General features: G+C 36.1%; 1 protein-coding gene across 2 annotated transcripts in view; it reads left to right on the plus strand.

Annotated features, from left to right (window-relative positions):
• The window catches only part of LOC114494221 (CD302 antigen), a 148937-nt gene that overhangs the window by 46373 nt on the left and 83835 nt on the right, over nucleotides 1-18729 (plus strand). For both annotated transcript variants that reach the window (XM_028509160.2, XM_036023423.1), the window contains exons 14-23: nucleotides 5642-5723; nucleotides 6701-6769; nucleotides 9020-9134; nucleotides 12481-12516; nucleotides 12888-13063; nucleotides 13707-13777; nucleotides 14050-14132; nucleotides 14717-14856; nucleotides 16544-16649; nucleotides 16871-17031. In XM_028509160.2, the coding sequence (XP_028364961.1) occupies nucleotides 5642-5723; nucleotides 6701-6769; nucleotides 9020-9134; nucleotides 12481-12516; nucleotides 12888-13063; nucleotides 13707-13777; nucleotides 14050-14132; nucleotides 14717-14856; nucleotides 16544-16649; nucleotides 16871-17031 (1039 nt within the window). The remainder of the gene's footprint in view (nucleotides 1-5641; nucleotides 5724-6700; nucleotides 6770-9019; nucleotides 9135-12480; nucleotides 12517-12887; nucleotides 13064-13706; nucleotides 13778-14049; nucleotides 14133-14716; nucleotides 14857-16543; nucleotides 16650-16870; nucleotides 17032-18729) is intronic.

The raw sequence follows: 18729 nt of genomic DNA on the forward strand, positions 1-18729 counted from the left end.
TGATTAAACATTAAATGCATTTCCATGAAAGTGAGAAAAAGGTAAAGATCTCTAGTATCATCACTATTATTGATCTTCATTTGGAATTAGCCCCTGTGCACTAAGATTTTTAAAAAATAATACTATAACATGTAAATATAATATATTTAGTGGTGGGGAAAGCAAATTATGAAAGTGTAAAAATATATTATTTATATTCAAACTAGACCACAAAATACCTCAATAAAGATCATTGTTGCCTTTGGGAGATAAGATTTTGAGGGATTTTCTAAATGTTTAAACATTTTCCACATTTTCCAGATATGTATTAATATATCCACTATTGTGTTTTCTTCATGAAAGAAAGTTTCACTACAGTGTGCTAGAAACCTGATGTAAAATAAAATACCTGTTTCACTCATTTATTAAGTATCTATTATAGAATTTCAGTTATTCTAGAGTATATTTTCTAGCATTAGAAATTAATATACAAAAGTCCATTGCAGACCAGCCTAAGCCTATTTGGATATACTAACCTTGGGTTCTTTTTATTTTTTAAAAAGATTTTATTTACTTTATTTTTCAACAGAGGGGAAGAGAGGGAAAAAGAGAGAGAGAGAAACACCAATATGCGGTTGCCTCTCATGCGCCCCCTACTGAGGACCTGGCCTGCAACCCAGGCATATGCCCTGACTGGGAATTGAACCAACGACCCTCTGGCTCACAGGCTGGCATTCATCCACTAAGTCACACAGCCAGGGCAGGTTCTTTTTGAGATGAGTGTTTCTTAGCTACTCCCCACAACCTTGGTGGTAGGTTTTAATGAATGCAAAACTTAGACCAAATCTTTCCACACATACAGATGTTTATTAAATAAATGTTCACTGAAACAGGCACACAATGTTTCATAAAACCTGTTTGGTAAGCTTGACAACATCCCAGCAGTCTGTCCTTTTAGATGTTTTAACTACCATCTTGAGTGGAAGGTTTATTTGAGGACAATGTGACAATATTGCAGAGGTAGGACTCTGTTCCCATTATTGCGAGAATCATGCAGTCCCAGTCACTTGACCCAATGACAGGGCATGGGACTATTTGGAGCTTAAGCACTAGGTCCATTTCTAATAGCATAGACTACTGGCCTCACCAGATTCTGATACCCTTTCATGAAGGATGAGAGTCTCAAAATTTTTTAGCCATTCCTCATGTCTTGAATAACTTCAGTTTCATCAATGAGAGTCCATTTTAATGTGCTGATTAACAAGCTTTTAATTTCACTGATATAAACCCATTTCTGACATTCACTCTACTGATTACCAATGCTTTGGATGACCGATGTCCTTGTGGTGGCTGCTTCTAACATGGACTTACTAATACCCTGCTGATCCTCCCTGAAGTAACAATTTCAAGCAGGGTAACTTACAGGCCCCTAGTTCTCAAGTTTAACACACAATATCATGCTGTCTAGGCTAAATTATTTTTTTAAGCAAAATACTGACATAAACTGGATTTTGAATAACACCAAGCAAAAAGTTAAGAATCTTTAACTGGAACAGAGAGCCATGGATAAATACTAAGCAGTGAGGTTGTAGATATTTGTGGGAATCAATTAATGGAAAATAGAATATCATATATGATATAAATGGTCCATAAGAGCTTCTATACACAAATTACATTACATTAGAAAAGAAACCTAAAGTCTGAGAAGTAATTAAGGAATCTTTCTTGATTTGCTTCTTAGTTTCCGATCACATTTGCTGAGGTTCTACCCACCCCAATTAAAAAAGTAATGCAAGTTCATTACCTAATTTGTGAAATATAAAAAGTGATGATGAATAAAAATCACTTCAAATCCTAGCTCCCATTTATACAGAATTAACATTTAGTGTAACACAGAATGTACAATGTTTAATTTTTTCTGATCACAAAAGTAGTGCGTATTGAATTTAGGAAACAGAAAAGCACAAGAAAAAACTCACCATAATCCTTTCACTCATAGGAACTATATTTTATTATACCTTTATCCTAGCAGCTAACACAATGCCATATTAAGCAGACTGTGCTGTCTGCTTATGCACTTCATTAACAAGTAGATTGTTTGCCCATGCTATACTTAAAAAGACAGCACATTCTAAAAGCAATATTGTGACCGTGGCTTGAAGGGAGGGAAGGAAGCAAACCTATTTATATTAGAAAAATGATTCTAAAGTGTACTCCCTGAACACCGTAGCTTTTTATTGCAGGAATTGACCTTTCTCAGCAAGATATCCATTGCCGAAATTGTATATTGCCTGCCAAGGAGTTAAGTCAGATTACTGCTGTACATTCACATTCTACATTCCACGTCTCTATTTGTATTTCAGTGAAAAGGATTCATGGTATACCAAGTCATTAAGGCTCTAAGGTCTTTGCAACTCTTAATAGCAACTCACCAGGGAAAGCCATTGAGCAAAAATAGTCATAGGATTAGAGAAGAAAGCCTTGTTTGCGATGCCATTGCTGCTGGTGCACCACCCCCTGTGATGTGGCATGAATGGATTCAGATATAAATCTAGGGCTTTGCAAACTAAACACCTTCATCAAATAGCATTTACTGGAGGTTATGGCTGAGATACTGTTTTCCTTAGAAACCAGATGCAGATGCAGCAGGAAATTTGATTGAGAATAGTAATGTTAGCACAAATACACATAGTAACCTTTTATGCAATGCCTTCCTAACCTAACAGCCTTAAATCATGTACTTAGTGCTCACAGTAGAAGATATTTATAAAGAGAGATCAAATTTCAATTGATTTGATTCCCTAGTTATGATTATTCTCAAATTTTCTAAAATCCATGTTAGAGATGTGCAATAATCAATGTGATTTCCGATTTCTTCTTTTTATCTGCCTACAGATAAATCAGGTCAAACCAGAAATAAGCTGTAATTGAGGAAATGTTTTCCACTCCTTATCACATAGAAAATAAACATAAGTAACTACTATTTTCTGTGTTTATAACACACGAGTGTATCTCTTGAAATGGAAGCTGAAAACTAATAAATGTCTGGGTAGAAATGAAGTTTGACCTCAGAAAGTAGTGAAAATTAGAAATTTTGGACAATAGGACAAACTCAGCTCCCTAGGAAACTGTTCTCAAGATGCTGCAGCAGAGGCAAATTTTGGCCTGAAGGCACAGGTTTCTGAGTGGGAAAAGGTGGAGCCAAGAGAAAACTGGGTAGACAGATTAGAGACAGATCTCTAGCATCTTTGACAAATGATCTTTGATCATCTTTCTGTTTGTACTGTTGATTGTGTAAAGGAGATAAACTACCTAGTAACTACTTTAGGGCAACATAAAATTCTGCATAAATTCTAGCCTTGGCTGGTGTGACTCAGTAGATTGAGTGCCATCCTGCAAACCAAAGGGTTGCTGGCTCGATTCCCAGTCAGGGCACAGGCCTGAGTTGTGGGCCAGGTCTCCAGTAGGGGATGCATGAGAGGCAACCACATATTAATGTCTGTCTCCCTCTTTCTCCTCCTCTTCCCCTCTTCTCTCTCAAAAAATAAATAAAATATTTAAAAAGACAAAAAGAAAAAAAAATTCTGCATAAATACCCCAAAACTAAACCTCCTTATTACTTTAGCAATCTAGTTATAATTACACTATATATGGCAATTAGCTCAACGCTGTGGTTTAGATATCCAACAACCAGGAAACATGATAAATTTGGAAGGCTCTAAGAAAGTTCTGATTAGTTGTAGACACAAACTGCAGATTCCTCTTATAGCTATTAAATTCACACTGGGCTTAATTGTGTCCACCGGGATTTTCTTAAGTCTAAAAATTGGTACTCTTTCTCTGTGGAACATACAACATAACAATAATATCTGGAATGGGGCAGTCACAGAGGCAATTACTTACAAAGGAGTTCCCATCAGACTGTCAGCTGATTTCTCAAAAGAGACCTTACAGGCAAGAAGGGGCTGGAAAGAAGTATTCCAAGTCATGAAAGGCAAGGACCTACATCCAAGATTACTCTACCTAATAAAGCTATCATTTAGAATGGAAGGACAGATAAAGTGCTCTCCAGATAAAGTCAAGTTAAAGGTATTCATTGTCACCAAGTGCTTATTATATGAAATGTCAAAGGGATTTATCTAAGAAAAAGATGGTCAAAAATATAAACAGTAAAATGGCAAAAGCTCACAACTATCAGCAACTGAGCCTAAAAAAAAAACAAAAACAAAAACCAAAACCACAAACTAAGGAAACAACTAGAACAGGAACAGAATCACAGACATGGAGATCACATGGAGGGTTATCAGCAGGGAAGGGGAGGGAAGATGGAGGAAAAGGTTCAGGGAATAAGTAGCATAAATGGTAGGTAGAAAATAAGGGGAGGTTAAGAATAGTATAGGAAATGGAGAAGCCAAAGAATTTGTATGTATGACCCATAGATATGAACTAAGTGGGGGAATGCTGGTAGGTGGGAAGGAGGGTGCAAGGTGGAGAAGAATAAACGGGAGAAAAATGGGACAATTATAATAGCATAATTAATAAAATATACTTTAAAAAACTTACATGGAAAATGGAGTACTTATTAAGACCTAGAATGTGTAGTACATTTTACAAAATTTCTTCAAGTTGTGTTACAGGTAGAAAAAAGTTTCTTATAGTCATATCTCTTCCTTTTATATGGGCACTAGCTCCCTGACTAGAGCATAACTTCCATTGAGGAAAAGGGATCATTTACAATGTATGTCCCTGACTCTATATATTGTTGTAAATACTTTCCTTAAAACGCTTATCCTTTCTCTTCTCCGCCAATCTGAGCACCAGCACGTGGCAAACATTCAGATTACGGCTCAAAAGAAATGTTAGCCGTCCTTTGAGGACTGTCCTTTTCCCCACCAACCTTCACAAATTGTTTTCTGACTTCCTGCAGTTGAACTTCCGTAGCGCCTAAAATGTGCAAAAATTTTATATTGTTGGTGTCTTTCAAAAATGGTCTTATATTTTCTTTGTTCATATATATTTTGTCTTCCTGAGTAATTTATATGCCTTTTAAGAGTAGATAGTACTTGTACTTCTCTGTAACACCATTGTACCTAGCTCAATACCTTGTACATAAAAGTATAATAGTTATGTGTTAAATATAATCACATAAGTGATTGTGTAATTATATTGCTCTGCTATAGCCCATGGAGTTTGGCATTTAGAAAATACTTATTTACTTTGAATTTAATGGGCAGTGGGAATTTTTTTTAAATCTTGTTTAATAAAAATGCAGCCAAATGGCTTGTTCTGTATTTTGAAAAGAAGATATTTGACAGTATTGTAGACAGACACTTTGAAGAAATGCCATTGTCATGTTTAACTGTATCTGACAACATTGTCTAATATTGAAGCTCTACAGTAAAAATTTTAGGATAATCATATACATTTTTCCTCTTAAGTTCAAAGTGAAATAGTTTTTGCCTTTCATGTGACAGAAATGACTTAAAATTTAGTTTTAAAACTATGGTACTTTTCCATAGCTACACTACCTGTAGGGTTTGGTTTCATTTCAGAAGACTTTATATAGCTTGAAATTGTGCTTTTCAATTAGTAACAGGTCTTCTGAATAAACTAAGTTTGCTAAAGGCTATGCTCATTTTTTTAACCCTTCTTTTGCATGCAGTAGCGAACGCTGGCTGTGGATAGGTTTGAATAAAAGGAGCCCAGATTTACAAGGATCCTGGCAATGGAGTGATTATACACCAGTGAGTTTAAACTTTCTTGTTTGGGGTAATGTTGAAAGAGCATTTGCTTCAATAACAAGTAAGTTGAATATTAAATAATATATCCACATACCAAACAACTATTAAATTAATTTTGTAGAAGTATCTTTAATGAAATGGAAATAGGTTCACAAATATGAAGTATAGATAAAACAAGTTACTAACTTTAATTTTATTTATAAAAATAAATATATGTTTAGGCTTTCTCTATATAATCCAATAGATATAGATGTAGATGTAATACAGATAAATAAACATACATAGATATACATAGGATATGTAGACATGTTGTATATAGATATAGTGGTCATCTTTGGGTAGTACGACTGAATTTTTCTTTTTCTAATTTTTTTTCATAATGGGAAGCTTTTACTTGTTATTTAACCATATGAGTTATATAAAAAAGGAAGCACCTTTATTAGAGGAAATAATTTGTGGGAACCCTAAAAAGTCCTTCAATATTATATCAAATGTTTATATTATTCTAAAGAGAGGTTTTAGGTAATGCCTATAAAAACAGATAATTCTTAAATATTAAAAATGCACTCCACAGTATCAATTGTGTCAATTCATTTTGTATTCTTTCTAAATGTAAAATTCCTTGACTTTCATTCTCAAATTGGAGCATACCTGAGAATAGTTCATCAAATAATTAGCATTTCAACACATGCAAAAAAAAAAGTATTTTGCAAGCTCCTGATTCTATGACTCCAATTGCAAATTTAATAACACCACTCACCTCTACTTCCAAAACTATTCCTTTGTTTGGAAACTGATGACATTATGACATTTTCTAAGTCCTCTCATGATTTAGCATCCTCATATAAAAAAGGAGACAACAGAGTTTTCCTTCCATGGCATAGGAACACTCTTGAGTTATTAAAGCTGCCTAAATTGCATCTACATTGCAGGTATTTATACATCAGTCGTAAATTCTCAAGCCTCTCTTGTCTTTTCAGGTGTCTACTATTATCATGGAAAATGAGTTTCTGCAGGATTATGATATCAGAGACTGTGCTGCCATCAAGGTCAGTACAATGCTGGAAAATCTGCATATTTTAAAAACAAATCTGGTATCATGCACACTTAGGCAACAGATCCTTGAAGCGCCTTTTGTGTGTGGAGTATATTAGGTGTGATGGGAGGTAAGAAGTATACCCGTGACCCAGCCCTCAAGAAATCGAATTATCTTTCATTTGAGAAGATAAAAATTATATTCAAGAAAGCTCTTGTTGCTATGTAGTAATAACCTCCAAATGAGTGGGCTAAGGAGGGCTAATGAAACTCAGAAGAAATTATTCTGGTGGCCTATTTCCAGAAACAGCTGGGATTTGAATTGGGCTGATAGGATTCGGTCTGGTAGGGTAGGTTAAAGCTTTCTAATGGGGATGTGATATGAGGAAGGGGCCTAAAATAAAGTAGGAGTGCAAGGGAGAGGCTGAGGTATGAGGAGAACAGAATACAGATCAGGAAGTTTTCATTGGTGGTGTTTGTTGAAAAATAAAGTTGGGAAATAGGATGATTGCCTGGTTAAGGAGTTTGTATACTTTTTGGGTAGGCAACACAGTATTTTCCAAAATTTTTGACATGAACTAAAGAGGGTATAAGAAGATTCACCTTGAGACAGATTTCAAGATGCAACAGATAGGGCCAAAAGACATTAAAAAAAAACAGGCATCTTCCTTTGCAGAATTGGTTTATTTATTTATTCCATTAAGTAATATATCCAAGAAGCCTGTGACGCTCTGGAAGTACAGTTATGACAAGGTATAAAGCAGTCATTGTCTTCACAGAACTTATAGTCTATTTAGAGATAAACACAAGTAAACAAGGAATGACAAGGGTTATAGCAGGCAAAGCCTGTTTTATGCAAGGGCAAAGTATAAGTTTTATGGGAGAATAGAGATGGTGAAGGTGGTGGTGATGCAGCTGTTAACACTTGCTGATTCCAGAGCTAAGCCCAGTGTTAGGCATGTCACATAGACAGAGTACTTCACTGAATGCTTAAGCAAGCTTGTGAGGTAGGTACTGTTAATGTATTTGTCTTACATGGAAGAAATTTGAATTCTGAGTAACTTATGTAATCACTGAACTAAAAATTAAACCCACGTGTCTGGATTCACCCTATTGTATGACTAGACATTTATGGAAACAGTCAGAAAGGGTACTGGTTTATGGAGAAAATAGTGCATTTTAGTTCAGATATTTTGAATCCAAGCTAGCAGTAAGAAATATCCTATAGTAAGCAGAAACCAAGAGACTGGAATTGGAGGGAAAATGTATATTAAAAGAAAGATCAAAGGACCAAGGAGTAGATTTGGGAGAATTACCAATATATCAATGTAAGATGAGGAAAAAAAGATTCAAGAAGGAAACTGACCAGAAACGTTACAGGAAGTTTGAGACAAAGAATTGAGAAGGCCATTGGAAAGCACTATTTTCAAAGTAATTGTTCTAGTAACAAACTGTTTAGTATCATGTCATCTTTATGGAATTCCCAATTTAGCACATGCAAAGGTGAAAACTTCAGAGAAGCCTGTGAAATTTCCACAACATTGATGCAATATACTATGTTCTCTGTAAGCAGAGGCCCCATGTGTGAAAAGATTGAAAAATCTACCAAAAAAACAAATAAAAGAGACACTGATGCCTTTTGTATCAGGAATAAGGCCAGCCAGAGTGGTGTTGTAGGAGAATCTTACCTCGCCTGCCTCTGTACCCACGAGAATTTGGCCTTAAGAGAAAACGTCCAGTCCAAACAGGGATGGATGCTCCTCCCAGGTCGTGCCTCTCCTCTCCTTTCTCCTTGCTTGCTGGCTGGAATTTGCAGAGCACCATCTTGGACCATGTGGAGAAGGGCAACATGCTAGGAATGCAGAGCAATGCTTGAAGAAAGAGCCTGGGCCCCTGAGGCCAAACTTTTATATCACTGTTCATAGACCTGCTTTAGCACAGCCTGGTGTTCGGAAACCACTGAACCAAACACTCTTTTCTAGCTTGTTCTACCCCAAATTTAAAGGTACAAGATTCTACAACTTCATATCAACAAAACAGAAAAAAACAATAATTTGCATTTTGAACATCAACAGGATCTTATATATTCCTTTATCAGCCTATTGCTTAGGCTGCTACTGTTAAACACTGTATTCATTCATGTGTCCCATTCATTAAATAAATATCTTGGGCAGTAGAGCTATAGTAGAGTTTAAAAAACCATTTAGTGTTTTATAAAGGTTTCATCAACCTCAAAATAATGTGCAATCCTCTTCCTCCTTTAGGTTACACAGAGGCTATGGCGAAGAAGCTGGTATTTCTATAATGACAGAGAAATTATTTATTTAAGGCCTTTTGCTTGTGATACAAAACTGGAATGGGTGTGTGAGATTCCAAAAGGTAAATGGTAGTCATTTCTTTTCATAGCCTTTTCATGTGAACATTGTGAATGATGAACCACAAGTACCTAAGAGAACATTTTAGTCTATAATTATAATTTTAAAAAGCCTTTGAAGTTGCTGTTAATATATTAAGTTCCATCCTGCCTGAGTACTACCCCTCAGAATGCTGGATTATTGAAATTCAATGGTATCTTCCACTTTTATTATGAAAGATTTAGTGTAGAAGATACAATTTAAGGCTAATTGGGGATAATTAGATCTGGAATGAAAGATTATTTTAAGTAAAAGAAGCAACATGGCAGAGCGGATCATTTTTATTTTGAGGCAAAATGAAGGAAAAGAAATAAGAATCAGGAAATAAAATTTAAGCATTTTCCTGAAAACTTTAGAAACAATTTTCAGTGAACTCAAAAACCGGTAATAGTTTATGTAGTTCAAATTCAGGAAACAGCTTGATTAGTAGAGTGGTGACAAACAGGAGAGAAAAGAGAATAAATAGGTGTCTTTTACTTAGCTTTCTATTAGGAAAATGTCAAGGGATAGTTAAGGAAACTCTTAAGAAGATTTTTAACTCCCAAACTATTTTAAGCAGACACTACATATATGAAACTGTTAGTGGTAGGTGTACAGAAAGTTCCAAAATGAATTTCTGAATTCCATGTAAACATGTTCATTGAAACCAAAGGTATTCAAAGAACCCAAAGACTGCATCATGGAACTGCCTGTAAGAAAAATGTTCTTTTTCCTTAACAAAAGGCTACCCTATGGCCTTTAAAAGAGCTTCAGGTGTGACATTTGGTACAGAAACTGTCAAATCTCTTTCACAATGACAAACGGGCAGTCCATTAATAAAAGGGGACATGTTGGGGGGCGGGGGTGTCTTCTTTCCAGAGAAGACATTATACCTGAGTTATGCCTGATTATTGATTCAACCTGAAGGAAGAACAAAGGAAAACCAGTATGGATACCCTTAAGCAAGTGGAAAAATAAATAATATATATCGTTAATGTGGACAATGACTCTTGTTTGAAGCATCAGTGGTGATGCTCCCATTACTGTGGCAGCTTGCTAGCCTGCCACCAAGTGTCCTTGCTCCCTCCAAAGTGTGCCCTCATGGGTAGCTGCCACCCTGCCTGCTATTCGAGTGATGGCGCAAACGCAAGAGTTCACAACACAGCAACCTTAGGAATGACAAACCAGTAGCCACAGGAAGTATTTACAAAGAGCATTTGGGTACTTTTTCTTTATTATATATATTTTCATTTTAAGCAAAAGAGAAGGGGATTAACTAATGTAACAAACATAAATCAACCAAATAATTCTTCTAAATGATTGCACCCCTTTTCTCCCCATGCAGAAACAAAATTAAAAACTGCAGAACTTCCTCTCTCAGCTTATTCCCAATCATTTGAAGCAATGAATGATTGCATGATCCAGGGTTTAAATGTTATGTTAACTCCCCTTTGATAGTTTTTAAATTTAAATTTCTAAGTTACAGTGTGTCACATTCACCTGGTTGGAGATATATATATTTAGAACAACCAAAGTTTGCTCAACTAATCTGTATTAATCTTTATTTTCTGTATTAATCTGTATTTTCTGGTTTTCTTAAAGCAGTTCACCTCTTCAGTAACCTAAGTCACTGTACCTTTTTTCTATCTCTTGCCTGTTTATTACCTGTGTAGCCAGTTCTAATTAGTCCTCTCTTCTCTAAAAGAAATATTTTGGCAATCTAAAGAAATAGCTATTGAATGTATCAAGGTGACATTGGTTAATAAAATCACATAGGTTTCAGGTATGCAATCCTATAATACATCATCTGTGTGTCATACTGTGTGTTCACCACCCCAAGGCAAGTCTTCTTCCATCACCATCTATCCCGCCTTTACCCTCTTCTGTCTCCCCACCCTCCTTTCCTTCTGGCAATCACCATACCATTCATTGTCTGTGGACTGCCTAAAAATTTTAAACAGTCATAACCAGTGTGAAGATATATTCTTTCTTTAATTGAGAAAACAGTATCAAAAGTAAGAGTCATAGAAATGTTTTTAGGAAAATTACCTATAATGTCACAACCCAAATATAATATTTTATATTTTTGATACCTCATACACACAAACATATTTGTAATCTTGTATAAAAAATGCTTTCCGCTTTTCTCACTAGCTCAAAGAAATTTAAAGGTTAGACATAGCACCCTCGTAACACATGATTACAAACAAGAAACTATGTGTATTTTAAACTAGTAGGCAGCATTATTGGTAAAAATTACCCAAGGCACAGAGAACTGGCTCCCAAAAAAAAAAAAAAAAAACAAAAAAAAACAGAAACACTGGGGATATAGGCCATTTTTTGTATTAGGATACAACAACAAAATTAGGAATAGCTGTGTTACCCTGTGATTTCTAAGATTCATAGAATTGTGCCTTTGACTTGAAACCAGGGTGACCTATGAGCAGAAAGAAAAGAGGGAAGAGAGCACCCTGGCATGCTGGAAGGGCTGTCTGTGCCGGGAACCGTAGTGGGTGCCTCCAGAGGGCCAACTTGACCGGGTGGATCTTCACTCCATCTTTGTGCGTTAGGCAGTAGAGTCTCACATTCCATAGGGTAGAAAGTTGAGGGCCAGGGAGTTAAAACAACTGAATCAAAGTACCACAACACCGAAGGGCCAGAAGGCATTTGGACACTACTGGCCCATCCAACTTCAAAGCCCATAATTCTTTGTAACATACAAATTTCTATTTCCATCCAGGAAGCCTGGGTGATTTTTATTATTTTTTCTCCCTGTTTTATCTTTCACCTTCTCAAAGGTTCAGTACTGGATCATTGTACATTTTTTCCCAGGGTCTCCTGGGAGACAGTAAACTCTACCCACCCAGGTTTACAGAACAATGGCTCAAATTGCATCAGATGGAGAAGGTAGTTCTTGAATAGCCTCACCCTACCATGATGAGGATTTTTGATCATATTCCTTAGTGCTTCCGTGTAATGTGTACACGGTGTTCATTTATTTATTTATGCTTTCTAATTATTAGCTGTACTTATCCATCTGGTCTTCCTTTGTGACTTCCATGACATAAGATAGAGAACTGCTAGTAATACTGTGTTAATTAATATTTAACAGAGCTGTTTTTTTCTTGCTGCTAAAACAGCTTTAGGATAGACCCCACAAAATTCAAATTGAAATGATCATAACATGAAAGGACATGGTCTGGCCAGAAATGGGCAGACCTCAGCAATACTGCAAGTCCTCTTGAGTTAGATCAAAGGCCCTTCCTTCAATACACGGTGATCTGTATAATTGGACACTAAACTTAAAGCCACTTATTTTCTTCCTTATACAGGTCGTACTCCAAAAACACCAGACTGGTACAATCCAGGTGAGTTAATAAATCTGAAATTTAGTCAAAGCTGCCTTTACTTTTTCAAGAATACATTTAGTTTATTTAAACCCAGGCCAGTTTCTGCTCGGCCACATCTTCAGCTGAGATGAAGTATCTCCAGACAGGGAAGGTGATTGGCTGGGGTGGAAAGAGGTCTTGAGGGTGGATTTGTCTTTCTCTGTGACTCTGGGTAGCAGGGTCACTCACTGGCTCAGGAGTCCTTGGTTCCTTTCAGGAAGCATTTTTCTGGCCAGAGAGAACCAGTAATCTAAATGGATTATAATTTATAACAGTTTTAAACATTAATCTAGGCTTTGAGGGTGAAGTTTGGTTTACACAGTCATAACTCTGATATTCTTCTTCTTTAGAGCGTGCTGGAATTCACGGACCTTCAGTCATAATAGAAGGGAGTGAATATTGGTTCGTTGCTGACCCTCACTTAAACTATGAAGAAGCTGTCCTGTATTGTGCTAGCAATCACAGCACCCTGGCTACATTAACATCTTTTGCAGGACTAAAAGCCATCAAAAACAAAATAGCAAATGTAATTCAAAAGAATGTATTTTAAAATATGTTCCTTATTTTTATATTTATTTCATTAAAAAATATTTCAAAAATCTTGCTGAAATCCATAAAAGTTAAATGTCCCTCTCAAGTGGAATTTCCCCAGCAACATTCAAATTCATCATTTCTCATTAGAAATGTTAAATGTAATTGCTGGATGTTTTAAAATACTCAAGGTTAATTATAACTCTCAATTTATAAAATGAGCATCAATACATAGTATAAATTATTCTAATACCTTATTGTTTTTACTAAAAGTTAACTTTGTAGTTAACCTGTGTATCTATTTCTACTAATAACTAATTTTGCAAAATAGATTTTTGGAGGAAAAATAATTTGTGCATCTTTAAATTTATAATCAGTTGCAATAGGACACTGTCCAATTAATGTATGCCCATAATTACAACAACCATATTTCTGTATGCAAAATAGGGCCTGTGAATATACAAAGAGTTTTCAAACCACTTTTTTGGTCTAAGGACCTGGTTTGTGTACTGTAGATATCAAAGTAACGAAATGTCCGGAAATGTCGGCGGTTTGTGGTTGTGGTGGGATGGGGTGCAGTCACAGCTCTCTTAGAAAACTCAGCACGTGTCAGGATAAGTGTTTGCTTTGTTTTGCAGATATCTGGTGAAGAACAGAAATGGTGGCTGAAAACTACTGAGCAGCCGATGATAGATCGTCGCTCTATATTGTATGTGTAATCATTTATAAAATCATTTAAAACAAGCAGCCCCAAATTCCCTTTTACTAAATGGATTACTATTTATAATTAGTTTGGAACATTAATCTATAGACTGCCTAACTGCCTAGACTTGAGAAACCAAGTCCTTTTGCATATTCACAGAATGAAGTGGTATAAAACAATGGCATAACATTAATTGTAGAATTAAAATCTCTTACGGTAAACACCAGAATGGAGCACGTAACTGCATTCTGAGTTGTCAGATCTCTCATTTTCTCCAGCTCACGACATCCGTGGCATCATCACTTTCCTGTAATGAATGGAGAAGAATGTGTATATCTATCTGCCAAGACCTGGCTTAACGGTAACAGTAATTCCAAATCCTTTCATGCTGATTATGTCATATGTGAAATTCAGGTTCAGTTACTAGTTTAATCTTGTTTTCCTTTTGACTATGTGTCTGGTAGCTTCATCTTATTCTGATTTATTGCTAATGACTATAGCTCAAATTCCAAATGCAAGTAAAGATGCTTTTCACTGTGACTATTTTGACTTCCTTTACCCTAAAGTAATTACTTAGAAATAAACTCGGCACTTTCATAACTCATAAGCATATAGACAAATTTGCAAGATAAACAGGCAGCGATTCTAGAATATAGTTTAGGTCCCTTTTTCCCTCATTAGCCTTCTCCAGTTCCATTTCCTGCCATCAGGAACTGTGGTAACTGGTCGCTATACCATATGCATGCCTTTTTATAGGCAACATTGTATGTTATAACCTACTGATGCGAATAGTACTAGAAAATATAAATGGCTAGAGAAGAAAAGGAATATATTGTAATCTTTTGGGAAAGATTGATTTAAAGAGACTTTCTTTATTACTGGAACATTTTTAAAGTGTACTGAATGGAAATTCTCACCAGAGTAATCCTTCTTTTCATTTCTCAGACTTAAATAAACCAATAGACTGTACTACCAAGTTGCCCTTCATCTGTGAAAAATATAATGTATCTTCATTGGAGAAATATAGTCCAGATTCTGCAGCTAAAACACAATGCTCTGGGGATTGGCGTACTTTTCAGAATAAGGTAAAAAGAGAATTGCTGCATTGTGCAAATGATGATTGCTTTCATGGTGGTGGTATGGCTTATGATAGAATGGCAGCCCATCCAGTAATTTCACTAAGACAGACTGTGCATTTCAGTATCTCACCTGGTCCTCTGCATTGTCAGAAAGCAAGTTAACGCTCAAGTTGGTCGTGCCCACTGGTCTTTCCAAATACTGTGCTCCTATTCCGTTGACACTAAACACTTAAATTGCTGAAGTTGATGTGTCAATGGATAGTGTGATACATGGAGGTCAAGACTATTTCTATGGCATATAAGAAATTTACTTAATTTCTGACTCATAAATTTTCTCCCTTAAGGAGAACATACAACCACCATCTCCCAATCAAATGAGACCAGCATTTTCCAAACTACTTTTTGGGAACTATACATATGCGAACCAAATGTTAGTAATTGATCTTGCCTCCAAAGTGGAATTTATGGTTAAATAGGTTTGGGAAATGCTTTATTCTACAGGGTCCAATAGCAGTAAGGCCTGCTTGAGTATAGTTGGTAGGGTAATAATATGGGTGTAATAATTTAGTTTAAATTTCACCAAAAATATCATATGGTGTGCTTGAGTGTGATGTTATGTTATAGAATTACATGCTTATGATTTTGTAATAAAATCTTTTGTAATAAAAAGGGGGTGTTATTTGTGCTGGACCCTCTATATTTGCTTCTTTGAGATGGATAATCCATATTGGTATACATGTCTATTATGGAATGTATTTGGATGCTGAAAAGAGAGATTTCTACAGTATTTTGAAACATTTATTCTAGTGCATAAAAAAAGTTTGAAGGTAAGCAGGCTGGGGTTGGTATGTCAAGTCTGTGAATTCTTCAAAACCAGTGTCCTTTTGTCTTTCCCCTCTGCCACCCTTAATGTAAGGCTTCAAAGCTCAAATTTGGGGTGTTTTCTTTAGAGTGTTCTAGAAGCCACTGAATGACTTATATCTCATTGGCCACTTCATTCTGTATGGAAGCTGAAATAAAAGCATTTTGTAGGCTATTTCAAGGATCACAATTTGGAAACATATTACTCCACACTAACATGATCATAATATCAAAAAGAAAAAGGGAGAGATTTGTCTGACAGCTGAAAGCATCTGTAGTAACGTTAAAACATTAGGGGTACATCTTGACTTTTTTTAAATTAGGGAGATCTTTTACCCCCAAGGTACTGGGACTAAATTTCCACAGTTAATGTAAATTGGATTAAAATATTCTGCCAAGGGACAGGAATATGCTTTTTTTTTTAATGTAGGGTTTCTTTTTAAATATAAGAAGGTGATGATTAAGAGTACAGACTTTGAAATCAGAGTTTAAATGCTGACTATACCATTCGATGACTATTCACTTATGGGTAAAGTTGCTTAACTTACCTGTACCTCAGTTTTCCAAGTTGTGAAAATTAAGTGAGATAATACTAAACAAACTGTTTAGCACAGAGAAAACACTCAATAAAAGGGATATATTTTTTAAAATAGTTCAAATATCACTCAAGTTGCTAGAGAGTGTTGATTGGCATTTTTATGGTACTACTTCATAAATTTCCATATCTCACAGGCCAAAAATTAGCAACCCTCTAAAAGATGAGGTATTTATTTCCTATGTGAGATTTCCTGTGTTTGGAATCTTATGCTTCATGTATGTTCTTCGTTTGCAGTGTTTTCTAATGGTCAAACCCAAGTTTCTCACATTTCTTGAAGCAAGTGATACTTGTCACACCTACGGTGGCACCCTTCCTACAGTGTTGAGCCAGAGAGAACAAGGTAGGAGACTTGTTTTGGAAACGTTTTATTCTGATCTTTGGTGCTTAGTTTGGGGATGCTGAAGGGAATTAACATGTTTGTAAATCTTAGGAAACTTTTTTTTGTACACAGTAGATGAAAGATTATTTTGGTAGTGAGATAAGCAACAGGTATTCATTGACATATTTAGTATATGTTTAATTTGAATAAGTGAAAAATTTTTTTTAATCTCTTTCTGACAGATTTCATTATATCCTTGCTTCCGGACATGGAAGATGCTTTGTGGATTGGTTTGCGCTGGACAGCCTATGAAAGAATAAACAAATGGATAGATAACAGAGAGCTGACATACAATAACTTTCACCCATTATTGGTTGGTCGCATGATGAGAATACCAAAAAATGTAAGTTTTTTTTAAAATCAATAATCTATGTAGCTCTATGAAATCCTCGAGTCTTGAATAAATTATTGGATTAAGAACAAGGGCCTATTATATGAGTCCATTTAATATAGAATGCCCAGAAGAGGCAAATCTATAAAGACAGAAAATAGATTAGTGGTTACCAGAAACTGAAGAAGACAGAAGGATTGGGTGTGATTGTGAAAGGGCATGGAGTTCCTTTTCGGGGTGGTAAAAATGTTCTAAAATCAATTGGGCGGGGTAACGGTCACACAACTCTGTGAGTATACTGAAACCTATGGAATTTATGCTTTAAGTGGGTAAATTATATGGCATATGAATTGTGGCTCAGTAAAGTTGTCACAAGGAGAACAATTATACCATGTGTGTGCCCTGCTTTTCCACAACAGCATTAGATCACAACTATGTAAAACCATCAAGCAGTGCGTTACAAACAGAAGCAATTATAAATGCTTTATTTAACATTCTGGGATATGGACCTGTTAGCCTCAGTCTCTTGAGGCAAAAAGTACAAAATTGGTGATTAGTAATCATTCTTCCATAAGGGATAAATGTAAAGAAGCTGTAGAAGATTAGGCATTATGTTAACGAGTGTTACACTGAGCCCTGAAAACTGCTGCCCATTGTTCTGTCCTCCCTGTTTGCTGGATGCAAGGCCCCTTTTGCACAAAGGGCAAAGATGAAGAAATTAACTTCAAAATCAAATTCCAAAAATACATCCTAGACAATAATCACTTAATGTTCCTGATGCAATGCAACTTTGCTCAAGGTTGATGCTGGCAAAGGGAACTCTGAATCATATGTAATTATGTACAAAGTAAATATCAAAATAATTCAGTTATTATAGAAAATTTTGCAGTTATAGAAAAGTAGACACAATAAAGAAAAACATAAATCCTTATCCCACTTATACTTACACCAGTGGCTTTTAAACTTTTAACCATGACCCATAGTAAGAAATACACTTAAATCACCATCCAGCACATAGGTATAAATATAATATTGCATTGACACAATAGTTTTGTTAGGTAGGGCAGATAGGAAACCAAGGCAGGGAGGAGGAGGGAGACATGTCTCACCCACTAACTCAGCAGTCCTGAGCCTGGTTGGATAATCTGCCAGGTGTTACAACATCACAAGAAGTACCATGCTAATACAGAAGAAGGGCAGTCCTTGAAATTCTATGCATTGTCTCCACTACCTGGGAAAAAAAGCCTTTGAAACTATGCCCTCATCCCAAGGCCTCAAAGGCAGGAAAGGGCCCACAATGCCCAAAGGAAGAAGCCCATAAACACCTTTGGGTATTCATGTCCCCCCACAGTCCCGGGAAAGTTGGTATTGTTACAGAACACAACAAGGGGGGGCCTGGGACGATATACTATTATTGAAAGAAGGCCCCGGGTCCGTTATGTCCGCCGCCAGAGGAAAGACATCTCTCAATGCCAGAGATTCGTGAAAAGGAAAGGAAATGTTTATTTAATGCTATACAAACTTCAAGTAGTGACCTAATGTCCTCACCAAAACCCCAAAGTCCCTTAAAACACCCACAAACAGACACAGTCCTTCCTTCCTTCCCCCTTTGCCCAGTCCAGAGTACCGTATCTCAGGAAAGGAAATAGAAGTCCATGGCTCAGGCAGTCCTCTGGTTCTTCCCAGTTAGTACTCCATCTCAACTGGGAG

The sequence above is a fragment of the Phyllostomus discolor genome, chromosome 4 (genome assembly GCF_004126475.2).
Source record: "Phyllostomus discolor isolate MPI-MPIP mPhyDis1 chromosome 4, mPhyDis1.pri.v3, whole genome shotgun sequence".
NCBI classification, from domain to species: domain Eukaryota; kingdom Metazoa; phylum Chordata; class Mammalia; order Chiroptera; family Phyllostomidae; genus Phyllostomus; species Phyllostomus discolor.